Here is a 26,666-nt window from a genome sequence, read left to right on the forward strand (position 1 = left end):
CTTAATATATATATAAATCATCATGTATTATAATTAACCTCAATCAAATGAATAGGATTTTTGAAACATAAGAATGCCACAAGGAGGTGAAGCATCATTACACATCTAATTTCAAGAAACATATGCATAAACTGAAATACCAGAAATATCATAAGTAGGAAAATTACCCATATTTTATCAACAAATGTGGTTCAGTCATTTCTCATTCATTTTATTGAATCACCTGATTCAAGGGCTCCATCAGGAAAGAACTAGGAAGAAAACCCGACTTCGTTGCCATTTCAACGATAAGTCTAAATAACATTTTTACACAGGATTTCAATCCCGAGGAGAAACTCCCAATAACTTAATTACAATAACAATTTGAATTTTCTTCTTGGCCCTTAACAAGGGATCCATTTCGAATTCTACAAAGCATCATTGAGATCGTGGAGAGAACGAAAATTGACCAGGTAACAAACAAACAAATTATGAAGACAAATCAGACATTCACTCCCATCTTGGGTTTGCACAACAGGTTCGATATTGAATCAAACTAGGGAGAAGGTGGATTTTTTCAACAGGAGACGTTGGCCACATCACTATAACATATGCCCAGTCGGGGCTAAAATCTCAAGTTCTTCCGTTCTTTCAAAAATGCCCTTTCGAGGCTAATATCACAAGGATTTCCATTCTTACATTCCAAAACTGATACATGGTTTGTGCTAACGAGTAGGGGCCCATAACACCCTACCCTTTCTCCCTCTTCTCATCCTGAGAAGAGACTCTACACTGTTGGAGTCCAACTAAAGCTTTTCCCCCGTACATGGCCACTTCTTCCCTATCCAAGGGTGAGTAATGCCAAAACAACTCACAAAATTCCTTCAAACAAAAAAAAAAAAACCAAAACAAGAAGGAAAAGCATTCAAGAAAACATGTTTCAATCCCTCCCAAGCATACCCAACATACATACAAGCATACCAATGAAAACACAATAACATATGCATGAACAAAGCATGAACAACATAAACAAAATGAGCTGAAGAATCCTACCTTCACAACAAGGTTATGGCCAAATGAACCAGTTTGAGAAGAGCATTCCCTTCCTTCTCCTTCTCCTTCAATCCTGGATTTCCACTCTAAAACTAGAGGTTGGGTGAACACTCCAAACCCTCTCAAAAATGCCTCTAAATAAGATCAAAACTCAACCACCTAAAAAGGGCAATAACTTCCCCCACTTGCCTAAAATTCTAGAGGCTTCTAGCTCAACTAGACATAAGGCTAACCTCAAGGTGGAGTTAAAGTCATTCAACCTATGATGAAATCATTCAATTTTCGCACTAAAGCAAAAATGGAGTTTTTGAGTGACCATAAAAGTCAACAAAAGGGGCTGGGGGGTGGAAAATGCCCCCAACCCATACCCATACCCCTCGGGTACTTAGATTTCATGATTTTAGGTCTTAAGGATTAATTAGGAACTTATCAAAAGCTAGGAAATTTTAGGACTTACTAACAACCTTCAAAAATGAAGATTAAACACTAATCCAAATTTGGGGTAATTAATCTTGATTAAAAATTGATTAGCAAAAAAGTCACTAACTTAGTCCGACTTAGATCTTAAGGTTATTCGGTTAACTCTAACTATCATGCTAGAATGCATATACAATTCACGAGTGTCAAGCGGCACTATAAAAACACTGTTACGAAACATTAACATTTACTGATTACAGAATGATACATTCATTCAACCCACGACTCAAATAAAATACGAACAACACAGTTTGCATCTTTCATCAGATTTAACCTTGGTTTACACAAACGGTACATAGGATTCAGTTCCGTTTCTGTGTTGGATTTCCCGACTAACATATCCTGCACACTCATTGCACACATCAGTAGCTCAAGAAAATCACATATACATATATTCAAAACCTATCTGGATAGTTACATAAATCAAAACATGAATATATAATTAATTGTTTAATTCATTTCTACTCACATTTAATCATCAATAACCACATAATCCAAATAACATAACTTATTTATTAATTCAGATTAAAATACTCGAATAATCATCGTTAGGTATGGATATACCTAACATCATAAACATCACCAATTAAGGAATACTGAACTGTCTGAAAGCATAAAACCTAATCATCAAGGTACCAAAATCAACACCCTTATCATCAGGTGAAAACACTTCACATCATGGTTAGTGAAATTTTAATGTTTAAACCGTCGAGATAATGTAGTTTGTTCTTGAGTCACTGAATATTTAAAACATGAATGTATTAGCTGATCTCATTTTTCATTGGGTCATCAAAACATAAAACATTACTTCATACTCATTCTAATCTCCTATAACAGATTTAACAGAGAAATTCATATTTAAAAAAAAAAAAAACTACATGCGAGGAGGGACCTTACACAAAAAAAAGAAACTACAACATAAAAAACACCAACGGGGAAATGATAAATTTATGTAATTGTTAACTAGAAAATATGGATGCTTGACATTTCTGATATTTACCATCAATTGTAGTCTTGCACGATCTCAAAGAAGAGCTAACAGATGTAATAGCAGTAATTTGAAAATGATTACACAGAAGCCTTATATTTGGGTTTGGCAATACACATTTTTTCTCAATGGATTAAAGTTTATTATTAAAATTTTTAAGGTGACCTAGTAAAAGTTGCCGCAAAATTTTGTTGTAGATCTGCTGATGATGCTGACATGTTTCTTGTGAATGACATTCAAGATCCACTCCAGGTTAATATTTCTTTGGCAAATGGCTACAAGCCGTTTTTTATGTAGTTTTTTCTCTCTACTTATTTGAGGAATAGTCTATTTGTAAATTTTAAACTTCCCAATGTTTGGATTAATCTTCCCTGCAGAGAAGTCTATCATCATTGGAGCTAACTAGAGCTCTTCCAACTACAAACAGCAAATCCTCATTTCATGTGGAAGGATCACCTTCTGCTGTTGCAAATACGGAAGTTGCGATAGATAGAAATCACCATAACAAACATTCTGGTGGCTCAAAATTATTTGGAGATCATCATGAGCGCTTGAGAGATCCTGCCCGTGACATCTCCATTCATGTATTGGAAAAATTCTCGCTGGTTACGAAGCTAGCCCGTGAAACTACAGCTCATCTCTTTGGTGAAAGTCGTTATTTGGCGAACATGGATGGTTCAGAAGAAACTTATTCAACTAAGCTTGACGAGAAACATGAAAATACAGAACCTGATAGTTCAGCAGAAAGTGGAACATCATATTCATTGGATGTGTTGCAGGTCATCCTCTAACCTTTTGAATTGTTTGGTAGTGCTATTGTTCAGTGATTTTGTTCTTCTGCCTCATTGGTTTAAAACTTAAATGTAAACCTAATTAATAAAATTGTTCGGACATTAGTTTTTAAATTTTGATCATTACTTATTTCTGTTTATACAGTATCTATTGTCGAAAGTCAAGTCCTAGCATGACAAGAGGTTGAGCAATCTTTATCGTGCTTGACAGTCAATCAGAAAGCTTTGTTTGTTTAGTCCATAATCTCGTTTACATTTGAGAGAGAAATTACTACAAATTTTTTTAATGCATTAAATTCAGATATTTTGGTCTTTACGTATTTCTATTCATAAAATATAGTCCAAATTCAAGCCTCAGCACAACAATGTGGTGAGCAATTATTTTGTGGTTGGTAGTTAATCATAGTTGCATTTTTTTTTCTGCCATCATCCACTTTCACATTCAAGAGAGTAAAACCTGCTCACTTAGCTTAACGTGATAGAGGTTTACTTCTGACAAAATTATTACTCAGAATTGTGTTGACTTTACCTTGACACGTGTGACTGTTTCAGCTTCAAAATTGAGCAATATTTAGAACAAATTTTTCCTGTTCAGATGACTCTTTAGGGCAATCAGAAAGATGAGGAATTTTCTCAACCAGTTTGACAATTTAAAAAAAAAAAATCTATAAATGAGTAACTCAATTAATTGAGATAAAAGAAATTGATACACCTCGATTATATCAAGCTAGTTTGTTTGGTTCAAATAAAAGGTCTGCTTTGGCATTATCTGTGGAACTATTCTGAAGGTTTGGCTGGCCTTACGTGGGCTTTGTTTGTCATTCTATGCAATTTTCAATGTGTTTATCTTGTGCAGAGTAGGAAATTTTTTGTGAGGCTATCTGAGATAATTTTGCCTGAATCGGTCTGGTGCAACATTGAAGAGTTTTGTGGATCTGTATTGGGGTAGTTCTTCGTTTGAGTTAAGATTGCACCATCTATACATATTTGGCTAGGGTTTACTAGTAAAGTTACTTCTAAGGCATGCATTTCCCCCAAGTATGCCCAACCCTTGATTGGGGACTCGCATAGGGTTTGCCTGGGGATTGCCTAGGATAAACCTGGCCCATTTGGGTTCTAACTAGGTCTTCTTGGGTGTCAAATCATGCCTTATTGTACTTTTCAACTTGGGAATCATCTAGGTTATCCTTAAACTGGTTCTTGCATGAATCTGTTTGAGAATTCAACAAACTACATTTCTATCCAGCTTGGGTTCTTGCTTGAATTGCACAGGATTTGCTTGGAGACTCTAGTACTAGTACTTAGGAATCAACCTAGGATCAACCTGGTCCACTTGGGTGCTACCCAGGTCTTGTTGGGTGTCAAATTGTGCTTTGTTGTACATTTCATCTTGGGAGTTGTGTAGGTTATCTTAGGGTGTTTCTTACCTATAGTCTGCTTAAATCAACCTAGCTCACTTGGGAGTTATCTAAGTTATCCTTTGGGTTGCTTGCATGGCACTGACAATTTGGGGACTGCCTAGGATCAACCTGGCCCAGTTGAGTTCAATAGAGGTCTACCTGGTTGTCAAAACACGCCCTATTGTATTTTTCAACTTGGGAATAATCATCTAAGTTATCCTTAGGGTGGTTGCATGACTCTAATTGAGAATTCACTGAGTCAACAACTACAACTTAGTCCAGCTTGGGAATTACAATACTCTGCTTGGGTTCAGTTGCAGTCAGTTGTAATTTGGCTGAGTTATACCAGGGTTTGCATGTGATCTTCTGTAGGTCTGCAAAAGATCACATGGGGTCCTGTTTGGCATAATTTTCATATTCCAAATGTTACTTTTGTTTGAGTTGTAAGAAAGGTTGGGTGTTTCTAGCATGGGCTCACTTGACATCCTGTGTAGTGCGGTTACCATGTTAAATAAGTTCAGTTTTCTGGAATGGGATGAAAGTTCTAGAGTTTGAAAAATTGAGTAAGGATCGGTTTGATTAGGAATATTCTAAAAGTTAATTTTAATGATAATCCTTTATTAATGAAATGAAATCATGTGCATTTATATTTCTTAAAGCATTCTTTAAGAAACTAATAGCCTAGTAAGTGCTGACATTTTGCTTAATTTTAATGTACTAAGTGTTATTTCCTAAATATTGTGGTTTTTGTCCAAGAATATAAATGATAAAAGACAACTTTGTCAATATAATGCATGCTATGAGTTCTGATACATATTATTCATCAAACGTTTTATTATATGTAATAGTACTAGTACTTATTGGTCCTTGGCCAAACAATTTTATTTGGTAGAAAGTTACTTTTAGCATAGCAACTGATTCAATGACTTCATTATTGTTTGGTTGTACTGATTTTTGATGTTCTTGATATTCTCTTATTAGGTTGGTGGAATGGAACCTCTCAATTATTTTAATTATTGAAACAAGCACAAATGTTACAACTTGTAGTTGCTTGGTCTTTATGGGTGAGCGAGGGGATGAGCTTGAGATGTCGCCTTTTGTGATGCTCCCTTCCTAATTTGCCCTAGTATGCACCCTATTATCATGATTGCAAAAAATGAGGGTTACGGTTTCATCTTACCAAGTGAATATTTCTTTATATAATGGGATCTTGGATTTGAATCCTGCAATCATAGCATAAACAACGCACTTATACACACATATATGTTCAATAGCTAGGGTCAGATAAGATCACATCATAATTATATGTTGTCAATAGTATAATGCAAGCGTATTAAAACATAATAAGTTATGTTGGGCCACCATTTTATGCAAGTGCACTAACCGCACAATAACTGGAATGCACCAGTTGCATAATAGCAACATGGTTTTCCCATTTTACCCGAGATGGGGAAAGCTTCATGAACAAATCTAATCCATGTATGTGGATGGCACAATGAAAATACAGCAAGCACACAGGCACTCCATGTTGTAGACATTATATGTACTTAATCAAACCAGCGGTGGGACATGACTTATACTTGTGTGGTCTGGATCTTGTTCCATAGTGCACACCTTAACTTTGCAAGGTTAATATGAGTCATAACCCAAAGATGAGGGCACAAATCTAACATGCTGCTCTGGCAAAGATGTAATAATTGAAGTGCACTCTCCTCTCATGTAATCATGAAAAGTAATCATCAATAACGTCTATACTAAAAAAGTCTGAGACGACTGAACTCAATGCCATGTAATATATTTTGCCAAGTCATCTTAGTGAAAAGTGAAAACGACATCAACTAATTTACTGCCAATCATATTTTGGACAATGGAAAATGAAACCCGAGATATCCCTAAATGATATCCCAAAATGAAGCAAATTAATCATCATCACAACATTTCAATCTACTGACTAGGGAATCCCTCTGTGGTTGCCTAGTGAAATCATAATGTTGACACTTGACCTCCAAGTATCAAATGAAGAGTTCTGATCACACAACACACCCAAACTATTGCATTGAACGTGACACCATCCCAAACAATGCTTACCATCTCCATGTAGTGTCTATAGTGATTGCCACTTGCCAAAGAGGAAGACTAAATTTATAAATTGTGTTTGGAAGAACACTCCGAACGAACTTCCCTATAGCCTGCCAAGGCTTAATGACCATCTCCATGTAGTGTCTATAGTGATTGCCACTTGCCAAAGAGGAAGACTAAATTTATAAATTGTGTTTGGAAGAACACTCCGAACGAACTTCCCTATAGCCTGCCAAGGCTTAATGACCATCTACATATGAAAAGATTTCTCCTTAACCAACACGAAAATGTAAGGGCAGTAATAATCAATCTGAAAATCTATTGAAAATATGGGAGCTATGAATATGGTAGTAACTTAAGGGACATCACCTATGATCAAATCATCTTTACCAACCAGCCACAACCATAAAGTACTCACCTACTTGTCTGATGAAGTCATCCAATTCATATTCAGTATATCATTAGGCAATTCATATTCAGTATATCATTTGGTGGATCAGAAAGTGAATAGTAGTACTAACACTGAGATTTTGCCCACAACTAGAATCCTCAACATATCTCCTCAATGTGTCACCTTATGTCATACCAGCAAATGCAAATTCTTCCACTCTTCTTGCTAAAAGGAAAACAATCATTTGCAAGAGTTCAACAAGCTTATCATCAAAGAACCTTAAAGATCTAACATGCCTCCGTTGGACTATTTTGATACAATCCACAAGACATGCAAAACCTCTCACTATTCCTACTCTAAAGATTTCTTATAGATGACCCAAAGCATGCAAAAGTTCACTTCCATGAATGATCACCGATAGTAGGCCACCAAAGTTCACAACACAAACCTTCATAAGATGAGCTCTCGCAGTTTGGAAGATTTGAAGTAAACATAAAGTATCATTGCTCAAAACCAAAATTAGTGAAGTACAATCTGATTTTGTGGTTCTACACAATTGACAACAGCAGTACTAATGGTCTTCATGGCTGCAATAACATCTTCATTGTGTTCTTCCTTGATTGTGACCAAGAAATATTGAAACATGGTGTGTATTAAGTCATATAGTTTCCAAGTCAAACATAATATTATTCAATCTATGCTTTAAGTATGACAACTCTTCTTGAGAAATGATGACCTCCGATGTCTCCAAGATATTGGAAGCTATCAACGATTAGCTGAAGCACCGATTTCATTATGTTTTCTTTATAAGGTTCTTGAGGCGCTAAGATTCTTGTGAGCTCCATCAAACAAGAAGCAATCAACAACCTTATATCACCATTTGAATGCTCTAACCATTTGTGTTGCTTCAATGCAGTCATTATAGGAACACGAGCAATCTGTAACAAATCAGAGGGTGATTACTCTACAGTGGTCAAACATTCTTTCAGTTGGATCAAAGCGATGAGATTTTTTTCCCTTCATTTGTGATCCCAACCTCAGCTAGTTACTAGTCTCACAAAGTACCCTGGCCAAACTATCATCTAATGCCATTTTTAAATCTGCTAATCTGATACCACTTCAGCTGTAAGATGCTTCCTCTGTTTGAGTGATTTTTCTTTTCCTCACACTAATTTGAATCTATGTACCACTTTTAAATCAAATCCGACCAGTATTCAAGAGAATCTGAATTCAGTGTTATTATCATCAGCTAATACCATTTCTGGCATCTATGACTGAACAAACACCACCACCCAGTTATGATTGACTATTCAAGGACCCCAAATCAAAGTCTGGATCTGCTAGTATGTTCAGTCAGTCTGAAGATATATATGACATGTCCCCTCTCCGCACTACCTGTAGTTTTATTGCTGAACACAAAATCTATCCCTTCCTTGCACAACTCAGTGCATTCTCATCAACAATAATCTTTAAGAAACGGTGACCAATGGTATGCAAAACTTTCACCTTTCATCAATATTCAATGAGATGACATTTTGTCCAACAGTTTGAATGCATACAAACCATGAATTCAAGCGACCAAAAAATATTGCAACGATGCAATGAAATGCAAATATTATTGAAGTTCATAATGAGATGGCATACAAATTATCATCATCCTACCTGAAGGTTATTTACAACGGGATATTAAAATACAATGAATTTCTGACCTTGTTACTGGAGTTGATATGTTTAATGACTGTCCATAAAAAATAATCAGAATGTGATTCCTTAGTTAGCGGCCCGCTGCAGTGCGGGCATGCTGCATCTCTACCGCGTCCCCAAGTCAGGGGTGAATACCTGCTGAGTTTAAGCATATCAATAAGCAGAGGAAAAGAAACTTACCAGGATTCCCCTAGTAACGGCGAGCGAACCGGGAAGAGCCCAGCATGAAAATCAACGGCCGCGCCTGTCGAATTGTAGTCTGTAGAAGCGTCCTCAGCGACGGACCAGGCCCAAGTCCCCTGGAAGGGGGCGCCGGAGAGGGTGAGAGCCTTGTTGGGCCCGGACCCTGTCGCACCACGAGGCGCTGTCGGCGAGTTGGGTTGTTTGGGAATGCAGCCCTAATCGGCTGGTAAATTTCGTCCAAGGCTAAATACGGGCGTGAGACCGATAGCGAACAAGTACTGCAAGGGAAAGATGAAAAGGACTTTGAAAAGAGAGTTAAAGAGTGCTTGAAATTGCCGGGAGGGAAGCGGATGGAGGCCGGCGATGTGCCCCGGTCGGATGCGGAATGGTGTGAGTCGGTCCGCCGCTCGGTTCGGGGGACGTGCCAGCGTGGGCTGTCGCGGCAGCACAAGTGCAACCTTCTGGTCGCACAAATACTTCTGTCGCGGCGGTCGAGGAGCGAAGTGCGCTCTTTTACGGCCCACATGGTGAGATGACTTGGCGAGCGGACCTGGCTAGCCTGGTGGTGAGATGACTTGGCGAGCGGACTTGGCTAGCCTAAATGAACTTAAAGAGTCGACTTGGTGAGAGTATTTGGTGGGCGGACCTGGCCGGGTGACTTGATGAACGAACTTAAAGAGTCGACTTAATGAGAGTACTTGGTGGGCGAACCTGGCCGGGTGAGTTGATGAACGAACTTAAAGAGTCGACTTGGTGGGCCGACCTGGCGGGGTGACTTGATGAACGAACTTAAAGAGTCGACTTGGTGAGAGTACTTGGTGGGCCGACCTGGCGAGGTGACTTGATGAACGAACATAAAGAGTCAACTTGGTGGGCCGACCTGGCAGGGTGATTTGATGAACGAACTTAAAGAGTCGACTTGGTGGGCCGACTTGGCGGGGTGACTTGATGAATGAACTTAAAGAGTCGACTTGGTGGGCCGACCTGGTGGGGTGACTTGATGAACGAACTTAAAGAGTCGAGTTGGTGAGAGTACTTGGTGGGCCGACCTGGCGGGGTGACCTGATGAACAAACTTAAAGAGTCGACTCGGTGGGCCAACCTGGCCGAGTGACTTGATTAACGAACTTAAAGAGTCGACTTGGTGAGAGTACTTGGTGGGCAGACCTGGCGGTTGATTTGATGAACGAACTTAAAGAGTCGACTTGGTGAGAGTACTTGGTGGGGTGACTTGATGAATGAACTTAAAGAGTTGACTTGGTGGGCCGACTTGGCAGGTTGACTTGATGAACTAACTTAAAGAGTCGACTTGGTGGGCCGACTTGGCAGGGTGACTTGATGAACGAACTTAAAGAGTTGACTTGGTGGGCCGACCTGGCGGGGTGAGTTGATGAACGAACTTAAAGAGTTGACTTGGTGAGAGTACTTGGTGGGCCGACCTGGCGGGGTGACTTGATGAACGAACTTAAAGAGTCGACTTGGTGAGATAACTTGGTGGGTCGACTTGGCCGGGTGACTTGATGAACGAACTTAAAGAGTCGACTTGGTGGGCCGACCTGGCGAGCGGACTTGGTGAGCGAACTTAAAGAGTTGACTTGGTGGGTGCACTTGAACTTTTGACTTGGTGAGCCACCTTGGCGAGATGACTTGGGGAATCGAGCTGGAAATCCGACATGGTGATCAGACTTCAAGACGTGATCGGGTGGGGCAACTTGGTAAGGCGACATGGTAAGTCAGTGTGGTGAGTTGACTTGGTGAGCAAACTTAAACAGTCACCTCGTTGAGGCAACTTTCTGGGGTGACTTGGCGAGCCCACATGCTGAGATGACTTGGTGAGCGGACTTGGCTAGCCTGGTGGTGAGATGACTTGGCAAGTGGACCTGGCTAGCCTAAACGAACTTAAAGAGTCGACTTGGTGAGAGTACTTGGTGGGCGGACCTGGCCGGGTGACTTGATGAACGAACTTAAAGAGTCGACTTGGTGAGAGTACTTGGTGGGCGGACCTGGCCGAGTGAGTTGATGAACGAACTTAAAGAGTCGACTTGGTGAGAGTACTTTGTGGGCCGACCTGGCGGGACTTGATGAAAGAACTTAAAGAGTCGACTTGGTGAGTGTACTTGGTGGGCCGACTTGGCGGGGTGGCTTGATGAACGAACTTAAAGAGTCGATTTGGCGAGAGTACTTGGTGGGTCAAATTGGCGGAGTGACTTGATGAACGAACTTAAAGAGTCGACTTGGTGGGCCGAGCTGGTGGGGTGAGTTGATGAACGAACTTAAAGAGTCGACTTGGTGAGAGTACTTGGTGGGCCGACCTGGCTAGGTGACTTGATGAACGAACTTAAAGAGTCGACTTGGTGGGCCGACCTGGCGAGTGGACTCGATGAGCAAACTTAAAGAGTCGACTTGGTGGGCGCACTTGAACTTTTGACTCAGTGAGCCACCTTGGCGAGCTGACTTGGGGAATCGAGCTCCCGATTGCTACGTGGGAGCTCCCTAAGGTTGCCTCTGTGCAACTCGATCGGCACAACATTGGGAATGGTTTGACAGCGGTTGTCGTTCCAATGTGTCATCAGGATGTCTTGGAAAGTGGTCTTTCAAGGGCGAGCTCGTGTCTAGCACTTGGATTGTGCGTCGTCACAAGTCAATGGGGAGATCTCTCTGTGAACGGCGGCATGGTGATTGCAAGAGAAAATTGACTTAGTCGGAGCATTGGCCTCGGGCCATTGTGATGACCTTGCAATTTCTCTTTAATTGCAACCTATGTTTGCATAGTAGCAGAGTTCGCATGTAAGATTGGCCTTGTTCTTGATAGTTCCAGGAGATGACCTCCGGAACTTTTGGATTGGGCCCCTTCAAGGTGAAATTCATCCAGTTGATCGGATGAGTTCGATGTGCTTGTATCTATTCCGAGACAGTAATGATGGTCATTAATCTGTGGCGGTGAGTATATCCCATTCGGTAGTACCATTATTTGTAAAAGCTTTAACTCCCAAATCTGCCTAGAATATTGTAATTTGTGCCTATGGTTTGCCAATATTACCTTTTTAATATTGCCAACTCCAATAGAGGCCAACTCCAATAGAGTCCAACTCTGATGCCAAGGAAAATTACTTCACCAAGTCTCGTGCAGGTCTATTCCAGATATTGTTCATTTCTGCTAACAATTGTGATGTATTGCAGGGGAATGAAGGCACAACTGTGCTCGTCTTTTCCGACCTTTAAAAGATTTCCCAGCTTATGCCGGTGAACAACTGCTAACTGCGGCAGCAGTCATAAGTAGTTATCGTGATTAAAAAGTCAATCAATGCATTTCACGTACCGTTAGTACGCTGAACACTCACAGCCCTTCGAGGGAAGGTTTCACTGGGCACTTTGTATCTGTAGTATAGATTTCAAGGTTCTCTTTGATAGTCACCTCCAGAGATTTCAAGGGCGATAATTACGATCTCTACACATCATCTAATCTTCAGCTAACGATAACATATTATATTTCTTCTCAACTTTTATCATCGGCTGAACCTTTCAGCTATTGATTTGGAATTGGTAACTACTGGACTGAAGTAATTTCAAACAGCATCACTGAAAGAGGTCCTCTGTTTTTAGCAAGTCTTTCGCATGTAGATACAGCTATAGTTCTCAAGTTTATCGATTCAGATGCGCGTATGTATTTTCTGACTGCCGTCGAAGGTCCAGCTATCGATAACGGCCACTATACTTCCCCAATCAGCCTCAGACTTCACCATTTTCGTTCCATATTCTCTCTCCAAGATGCTCAGTGCTTTCTCAATACAATAGTTACTCTTCCAGGGGTCACGTGCGTAGAAAGCTTCAGGTCTGTGATGTGAAAACAACCCTCTAGGTAAACACCGAACAACCACTGTTCACCGGAATGCAGGGCCACTGTTTCCCAACAATTTCTTGCTTTCAAACTACGAACTCTCCCTTCTCCAAGAGTCGTCTTTTGCCAGCAAATTCCCCTTTAATGGTTCGTTACTGATTCCAAATGGAGCCACCAGGTGAAAAAGAGTAATATTGGCAACACTTAATTATTTTCCTCAATCTGAGTATATAAATTCAGGGCCAATATGGATGCCAAGTGCTTAACAAAAAGTCTTTGCACGGGAACGGGAGATGGTTTACCAACTTCTAGGAATAACATTCACGATAACCAACTAGGGGAGAGGACCCCGTAGTTGAACACCCTAACTTCACGCATATCAAAATCTTACGTAAAAATTTCAAATCGCTCTCAATTTTTTACAGTAGCTTACTTGGTGAGTCGCCTACTTATAACTAAGGTTTCAAGTCCACGTCACTTGTTATAATGCCACATCAGCATGCTTTTTGCCAAGTTGTCCAAAACAGGCCAAAAAAAAAGTGAGACCAATAATAGCGCATAAAAATAACCCATAGTTGAACAGCTGATGTGGCATCACATCATTGGTTACTTTTTAAAACAAAAGGTACATTTTCATTCAATTTTGAGTAATCATCATTGTACTAACAACTTTAAAGTCACAAGTATTGGTACAATTTTTTCAAAAAAATTGGACATTAAGTGAACAATTTCTATCACAACAATTGGAACCCGTTCATCTACTGGGTCCTCTCCCTTCGTAACATATTTAGCAAATACTTTTAATGCAGCAATAATTATTAAGGCTCAATCTTATACTACTCATGCAGAACATGACGATTTACGGGTAATAAACAATCGCTAATCACTAATGAGGGTTGCATATTTTTTCTTTGATAATTATGCGCCTACTCAAGACTATGTAATTCAACACGATAGCAAAGAAACGACAGATGAAAAGTAGTTATCATTAAATAAATATTTCAATCTTTCCACCAGACGTTAATAGTTGTCTCCCACAAATACAAGTTAGCCGCTCAAAAATTCATCAAAAACAGAAACTTGTCGCAACGCCCAATAAGAAACATGATCACACGTCGTCCCTTCAACTGAGCTTTAATATGTATCAATTAATTCGTTGTCCCGACACATATGTTAAGGAGTATCGATAATATTATTTCTTTCCTAATATTGGCCCCTTAAAACAAGAGCTATGGTCGACCTAGAGTCACTGCCTTTTGTCTAAAATAGAAGATACATTTTGTATGAGCACATGAGTTGTTAATAAGAACCCAAATTAAATAATAAAAAACATTTTATTAAATTTAAGCAAAGAAATTTTTTCAAGATCAACTTGTATAAATGTGTTTTTTGAAATTAAATAAGAAGTCATACTTTTTAGGTTGAATATGTCCCCTAAAATGTTCATATCAAAGTAAATGCATTTCAATGCTTGAATTGAAATGTGAGATGTTAATGATATATTAATAACACTTAAATATATAAGTTGAAGTGAGAAAAAAGAGAGAACATAATGCTCTAGATGAAAAAGACAATAAAATAATATAAAATAAAAATAAATAAATAAATAAATAAATAAAAATCAAACAACATAATAAAAGATTAAAAAAAACAACATAATAAAAGATAAAAATCAAGTAGGTTTGAAAATTAGAGAATTAAAAAATATATATATTATTTTAACTAAAAATAAAATAAATATATTATAATATATATTTTATTTTTCTTATAATTTTTTATTTGATTTGGAGTTATGAATCAGTGAGGCCACAAACGGGGGACCTCATCCTCTTTAGATTTGAACCTTGATAACAAGGATAACAACTCAACAACTTAACCATACAACATGCCACTATTGACAAAAATTTTTGTATTCATTTGATGTTGATTATTCAATTATATCAATGTTTTTTTTGTTGTTTAGTTTTTTTCACTTTTTATTTTGATCTTTTATATTTTTAAAGTGGAATTTATATGACCCTTTCTTTCCTCTAACTTCTATTTATCCATTAACCATGCTCATTCTCTTTCATTTATTTCTCATAGTTCTTCAAAAAAATCACACAATTAGATAGTAATACATTATATGTTTTCCTAACTATGAAAACCTAATTAGTTTAACCCTTAAATGACATTCTTGTTTTCGTTTAATCAACAACATATACAACAAAGGTCTCAAAACAAGCAAGCTAGAAAAGTTAAAAAAATATTAAATGTTCTAAAAAAAAATTGTAAGTCCATCCAAAATATCCTCATGTGACAGACTGCCACTTATTTCAAATGGAAGAGATTCTAGCTATATTCAATTATATTGGATAAGTTGAATTAAACAAACTAATTATTAAAATAATTCACATTGGTGGATGCTATCTTGAATCATTTTTAAATATGAGTTAATTTAGAACTTAACATTTAAAAACAAGTGTATTTCATCAAGTTCGGTAAGCAGAGTTCCGCGGAAATATTTACAGATAAATAAAGCCATTGAAAAGAACTTTTTGTTGATTTCAACATCTTGATAGGAACTTGGTTTCCATTACATTATATAATAAGTGTAAGAAAATGGTTCATCAATTCCTAAACAAAGAGTTTTTACATAGGGATGAATTGGCTAAGTAGCTCATCCTTGAGAGGAGATTTCTAGGAGGTATTCTGTCAAACAATTTGCCTGTCTTCTCTTTGCTTCGACATTTTGCAAGCATGTCAACCAGCGCATTTGCAACTAAAACATCTGACAGTGGATATGAAAACTTGTTCCAAATCTTTTATTTCGACACAGGCTGCGAGGATGGCTGCTGGAAAAACTTGTTGAGTTTTAGTTTACACCTGTAAATTGCATATGCTTGAAAGTTTCCAATTCCTTTTCAAAAAATCCCATTTTGTGCATAGCTTTTATACCTCTCAATCGCATTTGCTTGAAAGTTGTTAAAGCTTTCTCAACAATTTCATTTGGTGAGTATCCCTGCAATTAGGAAATTCCATGAGAACAGATTTCTTGGAGGAATTCGGTCAAACAGTTCACATTTTTCGTTCTGCTTCTTCTACAGTGTGCATAAATACCCCAGGTTATGGTGTTCATCATGCAGCTAATCTTTTGCCAGACTTCCAATGCGGACATGAGTAAAATACTGGCTGCTTCCTTGCTCCGTGGCATGAACAATGTGAAATCGGGGTTTGGCGCAGTGCTCAGGAATCCGGCCGCTCTTGGTGAGAATCTGGGTTCCTACCCGTGCTCTTCATGCTGCCCCTTCCCGTGATCATGACTGCCATAGCATCTTCCCCTGCCCACTCGGTCATCATTCATGCCCTGATGATTTCTTCTTGGGCACTCCCGGTATGTCTTTCAATGAGAATGGAATGGCAGCTAAGGAAACAAACAATGGAAAACTGAGAGGCGTGAAATTTTTAGACATTTGTGAGGTGAATTTTGCTCTCAGGGAAACATGGCAGGGTAACTGCATCACACGAAGCAAGTTGCAGCCGCCATTGACACTGCATAGACCAAATTTGTTTTTGTTGAAACCTGACTTCCATCTGTCTCTCTTCATCACGTGGAGGCATAATAATATCGCCACTGCCCTGCTATAAAAGCAGTAAAGAAGTGGGCATGTGTTGGGAAACCAAAAATGGAGAGAAACATGAGAGGCTTGATGCTACTGTTCTTGTGTTGCTGGTCTGTTGCAAATGGGCAATAGCAACAACAGAGGGAACGGCTGATGCAGCAACAGTAAAATTGCAGAACGCAGGATGCCATCAACGATGACAGTGATAGAACTTTCTGGACTTTTATTTCTTTAATTTTTGATCTAAAAATATCATTTTTACCCCTAGAAAAAATGCAACCAGCCAAAAGAAAAATAGAAATTAATTAAAAAATAAATCATTTTTGAACCTTGCCATTATACTGACTTAGGTAATAAAAATTAATTGTGCACCATCAACGGAACATTAGTTCCCTGCCCTACAGGGACTAACAATTACTTTCCATGAGAACCATCAAAACAAAGTGATTTCTCCAGATAAATATTAATGTCCTCCTTCAGAATTTATCGACACCTTTGCAAACAGCTCGCTCGAGAGTAAATTTCACTACGAGCTAATATATTTGCGATAATTTCTGCAGAATAATGCTCCAATCTATTAAATTGACATCATAGGGCCCGTAAATATAAATGAATATCTTTGCTTCCGACAAAGAACATTTGTATTGACGAAAAATATTATTTTTATTTCAATATCTTTCACCACATCAGAGTCAGAGAATATATTCAGTGTATAATAGTTTCCCACCTCGACTAAAAGAGGCCAAATTATGAAATTCATGTCCATAAAATTCTGATTTTTTAAATTCTCAGAAACCTGATTTAAAATATTCAAACCAATAATCACCTTTTCTTTAGAATTTGTGAATTAAATATTTAAATGGAGCCATTCCCAAAACTCCAACGTCATAGAACCTTGGAATGGCAGAATACACTACTCTGCTACCACTGTAATAACCATCTTAGATATTAATTCTAGATTTCTGCCATAGAGATTTAAACAATAATTTGCAACTAGACAGCCATGCACTTCTTTGTTACTCATAGAACCTAGGAATGGCAGAATACACTCCTCTGATACCACTGTAATATCCCCCTTAGATATTAAGTCTAGACTTTTGCCATAGAGATTCAAACAATAATTTGCATGCAATTGATTCTCAATTTATCCAACACATTTTATTAAAATATCCAGCTGAAATAGAGAATTTGAAATGAGATGTGAAAATTGAATTTAAATCTTCAGTAGAACAAATACAAATATCCAATTATAAACACAAAACTTACAGTGAGATTGGATAACCAGAAATATTGATTTGAAAGCACAAGTGAGACACTTGAATGCTATCTCCAATAGACAATGGGTTTCTATCCATTGCCTCCAAGCTTGAGGGTTTATGTCCTCAAACGGAAACCTACTGAAAGCTTGAAGTTTCCAAATTCTCCAAGAGAACAATAATCAAACTACAATCCAAGTATTTTTCAGAATTAGCCTCTCACTGTTCTTTTAATGCGTAATCCTGTGACTTTTAATTTCCCTTCTGCCTGTCTCTTCATATTCCTTTTTTGTCTTCAATGTTTACCCTTTTTATCTTACAATGACTTTATTAATTTTTCATGAGGCAATTAAATTCATTCTAATACTTAATTAAATAATTAAACTAAGTTCTCATTTAATTTTATATATTTTGACAACTCAAAATTTAATTATTTAATTGGCTTCTAATGTTCCACATAAGTGAACGTGTCTCACATATTTGTGAGTTATTGCTCACAAGGCGTTTCTCCATATTGTTTCGTGTGTCTCCGTTGTTATGGCTCCATTTTTTGTCTCTTGTTCTTAATAACAAATTGATATCCTGCCAGTAATAGACACGTTAATTGCTTCTGTAATTCACTCTATGCACATTTCCACAAGTTCCACATTTTGCTGACCAACCTAAGCAATATACGTTGTAATTTACACATCAGACAGTGGAGATTTCAAATGTTCCTTGGGTTCAGTTAGTCCACATACTAAGTGATAGATCTGTGGTGATGTTTAATGCCTTTATAAATTACAAAGTTTATTTTTGGTATACTTTTTATAATAAGTTTATTAATATATGAGAGTTTTCATTTAGGATAACTGACTAATAATTCAGCTAAGTATGATAAAAACTTGTTGGTGATTTATGATTTCAACACTCAATTTCAATAAAATCATCTCATTCGGGTTTCTATTTTTATGTTCTCCTTTATTTTAGTCTACCATTTCTACATGGTATCAACGTCCATTATGCATCTCTGAGGGTATAGAATGTTTTTGAGGTTGATGTCAGTGTTTGAAGTTGAGGCATCTGTGGATGGAGGGAAACCGTCAAATACTAATGGGTTGAACAGTATATGATCAATAGATTGGATCTCTACCTCAAAGTGCTTACCCCTTCGCTTTGAGATGACCAATGTTCACGTGATCAGAAAACCTCTTGTCCAGAAACATGCCTCATTAGTGTTGAGACAAAGAGGGAGGGAACCCTGAAAAACAACCTCGTTAGTGTTTATGCCACGGAAAAGGCAAGTGAATCCTAATCACACTCTAGAAGCTCAGCCTGAAGCCCTTCACAATTTGCTGATTTGCTGGTGTATAATTCTGCATTGATTTCTGAATTTAAATTTTATATCAACACAAGCAATATCATAGTCGAGAAAGTTCCAGTTTTTAAATAAAATTTCATGTCAATTGTATAAAGTGAAGAAAATCATAAAGCTACCTCCTGTTAAATGTGATTAGAATGTGTACGCCCATCAATGTGACGGAGGATTTACTGAGCAATAAACCCCTCTTTTGAATTTTTGGGGTTTCAAATATAAGTAAAGCTTGATTGAGTTTATTGAAGATCTTTACTATAAGTACAAAGTATAAAGAGATAACAAAATGCAATTAGAAATGTAATATTGTCCAGTCATTCGGTAGGAAAGGTCTATTAAATCGACTAATAGTTTGGTTCTGTTTTATTAAGCATATTATTGTAGCGGTATTATATACATTTAGTCAAACATAGATTGTACCTGGAAAAGAGGGTGAGTCCAGTGCCTATTACGGTGAATATATATTTCACACATGAAGTTACAACTGAATATTGTTTTCATATATTTTGAATACAACACTCATTCTCTTTTTGTATTGGATACTGAAGCTGTGTTAATCTTTTTTGTCTTTTCCAACATTAGCATTCTGATACTAGATAACTGAAAATGTCGAACAGTGTCCTGATCATAGAAATGGAAAAATTGATGGAGAAGCAGCCACTAGTGTAGGCATCTTTGAGCTTGTGGACGGGTCACAGGTACTTATATGCTGTCTGTTCTCCATGCTTTAGCTGTTGAAAAGTTCCCACCTGTAGACCTTGACTATGGAACTCTGGGGTATCTGACTCCATAAAAGAGCATGGGCATGCTCAAACAATTTGGTATTCTCATAAATGTTACATTTATCTCAATTGAAGAGATAATAATCTGTTAGAAATATTGTCCATTATTTTTTCTATACAGCATTAGCAAGAAAAACTAGTTCGATTGGTTAATGTACTTTATATCCTGCTGTTAATCTACTAAGATTATTATAACTACTGGGGCTTGTAGAAATAAAGACAACAATGGTTATGGTTAATTGGATGAGATTGTAAAGACACTTGCCATTTTTAAAGAATATGTTTCAAGGACAGGAAGAGAAGAACAGATAGGCTAATTATCGGGTTCATTTGTTTCTTTCTGTTTTCCCTTCGCTTAGTTTAGTTCTTTGCTCTCTCCATAATGGGCTTTTGCTATTTTTTAGAAAATTACTCTTATAATTAGCTGCACAAATCTTGGAAACACTTAAAATATTTTGATATGCTAGCTTGTGTATCTTTTTTTGAAGAACATGTACATTTTATGGATATAACACACCTCAACCTAATTGAGTTTTACTTACAGCATGACGAACCAACACTAGTGTGGGGAAAGCATCGACAACCTCCATTGGGAAGTGACGAGGTATAAAAGAGAGTGTAATTTCTCGTTACAATGTTTTTTTCATTTCGAAGATTACAAATACAGAGAGTTGTCAAGAGTTTTTATAGGCATGAAAACTATTTTCCTTGATTCCTTCATATATTTGATTGGGAGGTGAGTGCATTTTGAAAGTGTTCTAAAAGGAGCATTTGTTGGTCAAGAATTGATCTTTAAATCATAGGAAATCTCAAAGAGTAAGAAATAAGGATAGATTTAATTGGTATGTATGTTTATTAGTTTTGAAATTTTTGTAGTGGGCGACATTTTTGGATTTTGAAGGAAGGCTAGTTGATCCAAAAGCTTTGAAGAAAAGGATATTCTATGGTGGCATTGAACATAACCTACGCCAGGAGGTTTGTATTCCCTATTCTGGCATGCTAATTTGATTGCATTTTACCTAGGTCAACCATATACTTCGCTTTAACAGATTTTCCTCTTCTTAGAGGCTTTTCATTGTTATAATATTTCTTATTTCAGGTTTGGAAGTTCTTACTGGGCTATTATCAGTTTGATTCAACCTATGCAGAGCGAGAATATTTAGTTTCAGCAAAAAAAGAAGAGTATCAAACACTGAAATCACAGTGGCAGGTGAGAAATCAATGTGGAAAAATTGACTTCATTGTCCAGTTGAAGAAAATGACCTATTCATTCCTATCACTATTCTGCTCTTACATGCAGGCCTGATAAATATGCCCCTTTTTTGCCTTATGACAAGCATTCCATCTAATCGAATGAGGGAAAACAGAAATTAATTTCTAATTTGCTCGACATAATCTATAAAAGGCAGCTTATTGACTCCCATTCCATAAACTTTGCACAAGGAGTTGCAATATGTATTCTTAACTTATAGATGTTATTACTATATTTGTATACTTAAATACGAGATCTGACCATGAAACTATGTTCCCAGTGTAAATCAATCAGATCTTATAACATGAAGAACCTGATATTGCAGTGGCTCTGGTTCCTCTGTGCAGTGAATTATGCCAGCGGTTAGGATTTTTTAATTCACTAATCAAACCATTTGTAACACACTTTTTTGGTCCACTTCTCAATTCCTGAAGAGGAATTCATGCCACCTCAGCAAATGCTTCTAGGATCATTAATCTTATTCTAACTCATCTTTGACTCATCCTAATCCTATGTTTGACATTGGTAATTCTTATGGCTTGCTGCCTCTGTTGTATTTTTAATGCTATTAACATGTTGGCATCTAGGTATGGTTCTCTCCGTTCACATTTTTCTCTTTGATACTTTCTGTAGCTGTAGTCTTTCAGTTGGTGTTCCCTACAAGTTTCCTCTGGAACCATGCTCGTTATCATGAGTTACTTGAATGCTTTTTGAAATTATCATGATACTGTTTTGTGGATCATATTCTCCTCTAAACTCTTTGTGTAGAAGTCAGCATCCTTTTCTGTCTATTATAAGTTTTATTTTTGATTTCCATACTTTTCATTATCTGGAAACGGATTGTTACTCTTAATCAACTAATTCTAGTTGCTAGCTTCTCTAGGGTATGTGCAAATGATTGTCTTGAACTGAAGATGTCCAATTTCTTATACCAATGGTAGTGCTATTTTTGACAGCCTTCTGTTGAGCTGTAAATCTTCTATGTTGAAATTCACATCTTTTTTGATCAGTTACTCTTACTATGGATCTTTTCTCACCGGTATCTTGTGCCTTGATATTCTCTGTCCTGCTTTACTGGTACCTTCAAGCTGACCGATGTTGGGTTTTATAATATTGATTATCCTACATTATCAATTTGTTGAGTTTGACCGGTGAGCTGTATGCTTAGACATTACTAAAGGTGTATTTGCATTGTTGTGGCTTCCAGAACCGTTGTGCATCATCCAAACTTTGTAATGTATTCATTCTCTCTGCACATGAATACTTATTCCTTATCTTGACTTCGGCAGACTCATTTGCCATAGCTTATGTGTGCTTCAGCTTCATTCCTGCAAAACAACTCCCAAGCTTAGGATGTGTTGTAAAATTTTACAACTGTTTAGTTGGTCATTTCTTTGTGGTTGTGTTCATTTCAATTGTATTAATATTCCCACAAATCCATAATTGTCCCCATTTCTAGTTCTGATTGCAAACATAATCTTCTACAAACAGCGTATTGCATTGCCTTTAAGGAAAGTTCATCTATCGATGGTTCATTTGCAACAGGTTACCACAGGCACGTTGATCATTAATCAAATGCTCATCCAGATGTAAATCCATCTGCATTGTTCTTGACAATAGTTTTCTGTTGAACTTCTGTCTGCATGGTGCATTCCGTGAATAATTAATTGGTGCTGGTTTGTGAACTAGATTGATCTGTCAGAACAGTCACCTGATTATCTTTTGTGCATTTTTTCATGCCTTCTATATGTCCATTTCTGTTTTCATTTGCTTCAATTTAGAGCCAATTACCTAGAATGCAGAAGAATATTGTTGAAATTGGTTGGTTGGTTTACATTATAAAATCTGCTTTTGTATTTTGTAGTCCACATTTTCATCATAATGTTTGTTCATAATAAAAACATGTACACTAATGCCTTAATTTTGTACATTCCAGAGTGTATCAGTTTCACAGGCAAGGCGGTTTTCAAAATTCAGGGAGCGTAAAAGCCGGATTGAAAAGGATGTGGTAATGCCTAAAATTATTGCTCATAGTTTTTGTTTGGACAATTGATTGATTGCGGTATATAGCTTTTGGCAAAGCAAGGACATAAAGTTATGCATAATTTCTTTCTGTTAAACTTGTTGCAGGTGAGGACTGATCGAAGCTTGCCTTACTATGATGGTGATGACAACCCAAATCTAGATCGTCTAAGAGACATATTGCTCACTTATTCATTTTATAATTTCGATCTTGGTTACTGTCAGGTGATTATGGTTTTTTTCTGGTCTTGAATAAACCATTCTAAAAGAGGACTTTAGAAATAATAATCAACATGGATTCATGCTATGCATTTCTCACTTAAGTAAATGTGCACCGAGTTCAGCAAATTTTAAGCATATATTGATAGATTCCTTTCAATTTGTACTAGAGTGCCTTTAAGCCCAACTCTATTTGTGTGATCTTTTTAGTATTGGATTGGACTTTTTGAGTCTAACTTGATTTGTGGGATCATCATATGCTTAAAATTGTTCCTTGTGGTTTTCTGTTTCTTCAAGAATATTTTATAGATAAGTCTTTATAGTGTATACTGCCTCAACTTTATAATGAGAGCATGAAAAGTGATATGGAAACTATAAAAAACATTCTATAGATCAGATAAGTTTTATGCCATCTGGATCCCATAAAAATATCTTGAAACTGAACCTATTGTTTGGTCACTGATCGCCCTACTTTGATTTCACAGCTGTTTTGTTGCTTGATTTGACCTGTTTTGTTCACACTAAAGTCTAAACTGAGTTTTCTCAAATTAGAAGATTCGGTATAATATGCAGGGAAATGAATGCACTATGATTTATGGCACATATTGATGTGGTTTTAACTTCTAATATTCTCAATCATGCAGGGGATGAGTGATCTACTCTCACCCATTTTGTATATCATGGAGGATGAATCAGAGTCATTCTGGTGCTTTGTCTCTTTGATGGAACGCCTTGGTGCAAATTTTGACCGCGACCAAAATGGAATGCATTCACAGCTTCTGGCTCTCAGAAAGGTTGGTGAATACTTTCATATATACTTTTGTCTGTATTAGAATATCATTTCTAGAATGAGTTTTGATGTCCTGACTGTTTCTGTTAAGCTTTGCAGTCAATAATAGTAAGACAATACAATATAACTTCTACATGTTAGAACTGACCTGTTAATAGTAGCATCTTCACACTTATTCTTAACAATTGGAAAACTAGTTTTAAAATGCTAGAGACAAGAAATTTCCTGATGATAGAAGCATGACTTGAAAGAGCTTTGTTTTCATAAATTTCAGAAAATGATGCAGGATTGTAGTTTATTAGGTGAAAGGAATTGTTGGGGATGTATGAAAGTTGAAAAGGGAGCGAATGAAATGTCCCTTTCTAGAAATGATTCTCCTTCAAACTATGATAATGATGGCTTCATCATTATGATTCTTGAAGTTCTTATAATATCCTGAGTTATTGGGTTTGCCTATGGTCGGGCCCAGTTTGGGTCCAGTTTGCACCAGCTCTGGCAATTTTCTGTTGCACCAGCTCCGGCGATTTGCTTTTGCTCCAGCTCTGGCATTTCGCCATTGCTCCCATTAAAATATCTGCAACTGACGAGAAGGTGGGAGATAGTGAAGCAAAATTAATAGAAAAAGTGTGGAGTATGCAGTTGGGTGGATGCAATGGTGGGAGATCATCACTTACTTTGATCTTGTAGTTGATTTCTTTAATTTTTGTTTTTATTGTTGTGTTTTCTAAAATTTAGCATATTAAAATATATGAATATCACTACAGTTTTAATTTTAGTATGCTTAAGTTTAATATTTTATAAATTTAATTTATATTCTTAAATAATAAGTATATTAAACGCAATATATTTAGTATTTATCTATGTTGCCTGTGTACGCGTACCGACATCGGCGGGACACATACCCACGTACTCAAGTTGGGTACTTAGCGGAGAGCATCATAGCTAAGGACCTTGATTAAGATTTCTGATTTTTGTTTGCATATCAGTTTGTTTGTCAAACTTAATTCAATACATAATCAGTTTGAAACTTTGATACAATACTGATGAACAAGCTTTATCACTGTTCAAGTCAAAAGTTTATAATTTGCATTACGTCATTGTTACGTGATTTACAATGTTTTTGTTCATGTTTTTAGTCTGCCATAATTTTTAATTCATCTAAACCTTTAGCATACATTATTATTACAAACATATTGCAAATCTGAAACTGAAAACAGTACATTACATCTGCGAACTTCATCACTATTCTTGTTTTGAAAAACCATTGTCATGACTCATATTTCAGATTTTCTATAGCTATTTAATTACATTAATTTTTTTTGATGTACCCCCGTCCTTGTGCAACCTTCGTATTTATAATGTGTATACTAATTTTTAATATATTTATCTTCTAATATTTATTTATTAATTTATATAAGTATGATTTGTTTTCTTTGTGGTCTCTTGTTGGACATTAATAGATTTATCTTATTTTGTGTGTGTTTGTGTCTATCGAACTTCTAGATTTTAGCCTGGCCCAAGTCCAAAGGACGTCACAAGGGGGAACTCCTCCCCAATAAACATATTTAACTAAGAATCCATGTACTCAACTCAAATCAACTCAGAAGTCACAATGGAAGTCCAAGAGCCACACTTGACTTTCCAGCATGAGATATCACTTTGGGGATTTGAACATGGATCTCCAGCTTGAGAACCTTTGTAATAACCCCAATGGAATACATGGCCAAATTTCTTACTTATTCTTCTAAGAATTTTGTCAAACAGTTTGCTTGAATGCTGATAGGATGCTCCAGTTTGTGCAGTGACGTATGCAGATGGTTGGATTACAAAGAAGTAATTGAATACATTGCAATAATTCATGTTCACAGATACATCTCATACTGCAAATGTGAACAAACACAAATTTATCTACGAGCAGCAGATGTGAACAACATATAATCAAAGAATTTACCGATTGAACAGCAGAGAAACTACCACCAAGAATGAAAGCACCATAAATCATTGAGAAGAAGTCTACAAGACATTGAATTGAATAGATTCTGCTGAAGATGAAACTTAGAAACATTATACAGCTGATATCCTTATATGCATATATCAGCAACTAATCATTATTGTGTCCAGTAAAACAGATCAGTAGTACCAAACACCAAGGCAACTTAATACTATCCAGCCAAATCCTTACTTCAGGCCCATTAATTTGCACGAACCATCTGTCACCTTCTAGTCGAGTTGAGAAACTTAATACTATTCTGAGTCTTGACAAGTTCCCAGGCGAGTGACCCTAACCAAGTCCCAATGTCCTGTGACTCTCCAGAAACTCGACCTAGGCACAACTTCCCAGAAATCAATTCTGTGCCAAGTCCTGCAGAATTTTTGCCGAGTCCCGAGTCGAGTCAGCCTGACCGAGTCCAATTCCAGGAACTATATACTACAGCAGTCCGAGTCCGAGTCCTGCAGATTTTTTGTCAAGTCCCAAGACCAGTCAACCTTGCTGAGTCCGAGTCTGC

At 37.1% G+C, this 26,666-nt stretch overlaps 1 protein-coding gene across 2 annotated transcripts in view; it reads left to right on the plus strand.

The window, feature by feature from the left end:
* Positions 1 to 26,666, plus strand: part of LOC149548153 (RabGAP/TBC domain-containing protein) — a 59,097-nt gene that overhangs the window by 28,134 nt on the left and 4,297 nt on the right. Inside the window, exons 6-14 of one of the 2 annotated variants that reach the window (XM_089792180.1) lie at positions 2,695 to 2,749; positions 2,875 to 3,276; positions 19,712 to 19,792; positions 20,421 to 20,480; positions 20,753 to 20,851; positions 20,976 to 21,086; positions 23,065 to 23,136; positions 23,259 to 23,375; positions 24,014 to 24,163. In XM_089792180.1, coding sequence (XP_089648306.1) covers positions 2,695 to 2,749; positions 2,875 to 3,276; positions 19,712 to 19,792; positions 20,421 to 20,480; positions 20,753 to 20,851; positions 20,976 to 21,086; positions 23,065 to 23,136; positions 23,259 to 23,375; positions 24,014 to 24,163 — 1,147 coding nt within the window. The remainder of the gene's footprint in view (positions 1 to 2,694; positions 2,750 to 2,874; positions 3,277 to 19,711; positions 19,793 to 20,420; positions 20,481 to 20,752; positions 20,852 to 20,975; positions 21,087 to 23,064; positions 23,137 to 23,258; positions 23,376 to 24,013; positions 24,164 to 26,666) is intronic. The other variant, XM_089792181.1, reaches the window with a different exon arrangement.

This window comes from Cupressus sempervirens, chromosome 7, assembly GCF_028749045.1.
Source record: "Cupressus sempervirens isolate cs-2001-9-10 chromosome 7, ASM2874904v1, whole genome shotgun sequence".
Taxonomy (NCBI): Eukaryota; Viridiplantae; Streptophyta; class Pinopsida; order Cupressales; family Cupressaceae; genus Cupressus; species Cupressus sempervirens.